The 5,269-nt window shown below is 32.3% G+C and overlaps 1 protein-coding gene across 1 annotated transcript in view; it reads left to right on the top strand.

Moving 5' to 3' along the window:
* The window catches only part of LOC106459426, a 60,576-nt gene that overhangs the window by 25,848 nt on the left and 29,459 nt on the right, over positions 1-5,269 (top strand). Inside the window, exons 4-6 of the mRNA XM_022385917.1 lie at positions 1,275-1,478; positions 2,357-2,529; positions 4,933-5,068. Coding sequence (XP_022241625.1) covers positions 1,275-1,478; positions 2,357-2,529; positions 4,933-5,068 — 513 coding nt within the window. The remainder of the gene's footprint in view (positions 1-1,274; positions 1,479-2,356; positions 2,530-4,932; positions 5,069-5,269) is intronic.

Raw genomic sequence — 5,269 nt, 5'->3', positions numbered from 1 at the left:
CAAACAAACAAACAAACAAGCATTTTTCTTTTAATCATAATGTGACAAACTGAGGAGAGAATTGAAGGTATGAACGCCCTCTATAATAAATAAAATAATAAAACAACGATTTTTTAAAAATAGTTTTACAGAATAATCTGATTTTGGAAAATGTGCAAAGAAACGAAGTGGTAAAACTACTTCAAACCTCGTCCTAGATTCTAATATAATAGTTCCGTTTTCTGTGTCGACTTTACCTATTCTTAGCTTTGCTACACAGCAGTGTAAAACTGTCTGATAATAGTGTATTAGTGAAGGAGAAAAATAGCATCGAAAAAGAGTTAAATTAATATTATGTTTAACAATGAGTATTGGCAGCAAGAAAACACATTGTTCAACATAATTAAGCAAAAATAAAAATTCATTATTTCTCGGTAATACTGTAATGCAAGATCAACGTAAAAGTAATGCAAAATAAATGTAATGCCTATCTACGTGGATAAGTTAAACACTGTTTTATAACAAGAGATAAAACATGGAGCCGTCTGAGAAATCAATAAAAACGTATCGTTATTTGTAACAACTTGTAGTCTTTTTTTTTTTTGTTCTATAAGACAATTCTCTGTAACGAAGTGATGCTTAACCAAGAAATATAATTTTGTTCAATACCAAAGGAAAATTGACATCTTTTTCTTAAATGCTCATGTGATTTTAATTAAGTTCTCGAATCGGGAATAACACGTTGTTAGATAAACACGAAAAACAAGGAACCTGTTTCTATATTAACCAAGTGTACAGTCGAGTTTGTCCCTGTTATGCGATTATAATCGACTGCTTTAACATATAAATATTTCCTTGCCCGTTTAACCCTTAGTCTTAAGGATGGAGCTGTATTTGAATGGCTGATGTCTTGATTGAATATTTAAAAGAAGTGTATTTCTACAAACAGTTTTTTAAAAGAATAATGATACAGAAGTATGTTAATTAATGAGCTAGAATCAATCATTTTTAATAATCACAGAAGCTTCATTATAGGGGTTGAAATATTGTTACATGAGCGCGTTGACACATTTCTCTGTACGTAACTGTTTTAAATGTTCTCCTACATTAGGTTATTTTCCTATTTTGCTTAACTATGTCCTTTAACACATCCAAATGTTTAATTCCTCACCAGGATCTTTGGCTATAAGTTTGTTTTGAAAATAAAATATCAAGAAATGCATTTTTCTAACCAGTCAACCGATATTTCTATGTTGTCTTTAATATAATTATATATACATATATATATCAAACAGCTGGATGTGTCATTGATGAAGCGACATCTTACGGCCTTGGAGAGACATACCATGTTGCTTGTGATCAGACCTGTACTTGCATGGAAAACGATAAATCCGAATGTCGCGAACGTTGTCATTTTCGTCCAGGATACATGAGCGACCCCTCGTGTGAGGAAATTCCAGATGAAGACGATATTTGTTGTGTAAAATATCAGTGCAAAGGTAATAACATTTTAAAAACAGACTTAAATGTAAAAAAAAGAAAAGAAAAAGGTTTATTCAAGAAAATGTATCATTAAAAAAAATATTCATTCTATTGTTGTTAAGGTCTCCAACTGTACTATCGAAAAAATAGACCAGACTGCAGGAAACAACAACAACAAGAAAATTAAATTGTTATGAATGTTGTGCAATATAATACTTTACTACAACTGTACTTAAAATATAAAAAGTATAAATGAAAGCTTTATTTCAACTTTGTCTCGCGGCTCAGACTACTTCCTTGATTTTGTTTACAAGCGAGTGTCCAGTTATCTGTCTTACTCTGAACTTATTACATCTATCTTCACTGAAAACAAAACAAAAAATTCTTAAACCATCCATTGCTTTGTCTTCAATCCATTCAAAAAATAAATTTATTACATTGTGATTTAACCAAATGTATTTACTTCGTTATACTAGTTTATTTTATCAGTTGTTTCGCAACAAAATGCTCATGGGCGACGGGTCATGGAAATGTTTTATTTTTTTCCTGTCTAAAAATACAACTTTAAAATAAGTACACACATTTTCATTCCTTTATCTTACTTATGAGTTTACTGTGTGTTTTAATGAATCAATTTGGCGTCTTTAATTCTTTCCGGAGTTTACTGTGTGTTTTAATGAATCAATTTGGCGTCTTTAATTCTTTCCGGATACTTAATTTGTTTTGTATCTGACAGTTCGGTCTGACAATTTACACTATTTATCATTTTGATTCTGTAAGTTCCAAACTAGACGTAAGGTTTTAGAGCAAGATTTAATTAAGTTCTCGACCTATTGTATTGTAGTTTTTACTTACTTGTGGGGGATAATACACTCAAATAATTTTCTTATCGTAGATACATCCGATCCCAAGGTATTTGTGACTCGGCGAGCCCCCACTTCGTTGACAATAACATGGGATGATTTCAAGATGAACAACTCTCAATCAGGATATGTAGTTGAATACAGAAAAGTGGAGAAAACTGGAGAAACCGTGAAAAACTGGAGCCAAATTCAGGTGCCAAAACAAGTACGAAAATTAAAAAAATTACACATTTTAAACTTAGCTTAAAAGTATAGAAATAAATGAAACTAATAATTCTCGTGAAAAAAGCAAATGTGACAGTTTACGCCTTTTCTTTGTTATGTTGATATATTTTGAAGATGTATATTTTTTATAACAGGCTTTAATAATTCATCTACGAACGTATAAAGATAGACTACTCATAATAAAGTTGTAATTTGTATTTCTTCACCGAACATTGCTGAATAATCGTTTATTCATTCTCACTTCCAGATGCTTAGTTTCGGGATATTTTTTATTATACTTAAAAGTTAATTTCACATTGCATCGTTAAACGATTTTGTAAGAAATGAAACTGACAATAATAATGTTTAGCAAAACTCACCATAAGAACTGATTTGTTATGAAACGGAATTGTAGAAACTCTAAGTGTGGCAGTATTTCAACTGGATTTTCATTTGTGACAATTAGTTCATTGGCCACGAAGAAACGGGAATGTTAAAAAAAAAAAAAAGCACTAAGGAAGTGGAAAGCATCATAACAAAAAAAAAAAGGATGGGTGGGGATACTCCCTGTAGGGTGTGTCTTGACCCAAAATTTTAACCCTGATAACATGTTGTCCTACCTATTTCTTAAGCCTAACACTGTCGCACCACGCCCATAAGTTTTAGAGGTTATGGGAGTGTTCGTTTTGTATATTGTCTACAAAACATAAATGCAAAGAATTCACAGTGCTATTGTGATATAGCACATTATACAATGCATAACAGTATTATGATCATCAAGCAAGTATCAAGTATTGAACTGTCCAGTTTTTCATTCCCCCCAAAAAAACACATTATATTATCCAGCCCTTTAATAAATTATCATGTATTTGATCAATTGTTTACAGTTAAATCTGTTTATTCGTGTTTCTGATTAGTTCTTGTGTAACTAGGATAACAAGTAAATACCAGCTTAAAAAAACCGCTGTGGTACGATGAAATCGAAAACAAAAATTTAAAAAAGAAATTTATACCAAGAAAACAGATGTTTTAATATTGACAACGTCTCAGTCTGGGACGCCCTTCCTCTGGTAATTTTAAACTGTAATGGAATAGAATGTTTGTTATCACAAAGATTATCAAATATAGAACGTTCTAAACTAACATCATGCAACAAATTTAACATACACGTGAACCGTTGCAAGAGGAAGGACGTCCCAGCCCGAAACGTTGTGAATTATTAAAACATCTTTTACGTGGTATATTTTTTTCCATTTTTTATAGGACAGTAAGTATATTACTATATGTTTACTATGCTCCAGAATCCTTGTATATTTTCATGAAAACGGAGTTTGGTAATATCTGAACACATACTTCAGTGGTGGGAAACCCCCTTCAAGGGCTACAACTTTTCTTTACCAGTAGCAAACTAAACAGTGATACGAAACTCACGCACAAACTATAACGTTATTCCTTGCGATAGCGAACACTTAGCATCAGACTTCTACTTTTCTCTTCTGAATTTTTAAAAATGCAATACACAAAAAATATATAACCAAAGTTTATCCTTTAATTTTCTATCAGTAATACACCTGGACTCAGTTTGCTGTCGTAACTAATAGACAGCATCAACAGTTGCAAGCCATTAATGTTGTTGTGATAAGTTATCTTATAAAGATACAGGAAGGCCCTCAGGTTGACCCCTAAAGGGCCACTGTTTTAGGGCCGCACGTGTGATCCACGGAGTAATGTAGGCTGACAACCAAACCTTGGTTGACTGTACAGTTGAGAGTTAAGGTTTATTGTTCACCCCTCAGGAACCCAAAATTATTTGGGTTTATGTGTAACTTTTTTTTTATAATATGCGATTAGTGTGGGGTTGTCAAGATTTCGTATTTTAATTGTGAGCACTTTCTGGTTAGCTAAGATTGTATAGGCTGAGATGTAACTTGTATAATATGTGATCAGTGTGTGGTTTTGTATTTCTTAAAATATTTCTTTATAATCAGTTTGTGAGCTCTGATGTTGCACAGGTTATGATATTACTTGTTTATGGTGAGTTTGGAACTTTTATATAGTGTAGAAGTCTGGGTGTCACTCCCAGATTATTAATCGTAACTATTAAATGTGTGTAGAAAGTGTCATTGTTCAGAAATCGGTTTGGCATTTTGATGTCCTATTGGTTGGGTTGTCACTCTTATATTGTTTGCTTAGAGTTTATTGGATCCTAAAGTTTTATAGGATGTATTGTCACTCCATGCGATCAATTTGTGGCTAAGTAAAACTGTATCGGCTGGAGACGTTACTCTCATGGTCAGTTTGTGGCTAATAAGTTCAACTTTCGCAAATAACCGAAACAAGCAAACAAACAAAGTTATGTATCAAAAACATAAGCATAACATTATTTATTCCTACTAATTCCCAGGTTGGTGATATCCCGTTGATGACAATTACCCAGCTCGAGCCACACACGGCCTATCAAGTCCGAGTGTCTGTGTGGGACAACGTGGAGACTAAAAGATTGATATATTCCTCTGAAGTCATTAATGTTGTCACAGAAGGTAAGGAAAATTCTCAACTTTCGTGATTTTTTTTTAAACTATAGATTATTATGCGAATTTAGAAGACACCTCAAACATTTTGTTTTCATAAATAGGCAAACAATATACCGAATATAATGATTTGTTTAATCATGAATGACACTAGATATAGATTGTTTAATCTTGAATGACACTAGATATAGAACACTTTACTAAAATATT

This window comes from Limulus polyphemus, unplaced genomic scaffold (genome assembly GCF_000517525.1).
Source record: "Limulus polyphemus unplaced genomic scaffold, Limulus_polyphemus-2.1.2 Scaffold606, whole genome shotgun sequence".
Lineage (NCBI taxonomy): Eukaryota > Metazoa > Arthropoda > Merostomata > Xiphosura > Limulidae > Limulus > Limulus polyphemus.
The sequence above is the reverse complement of the archived record's forward strand: the minus strand, read 5'-3'. Positions and strand labels throughout refer to the sequence as shown.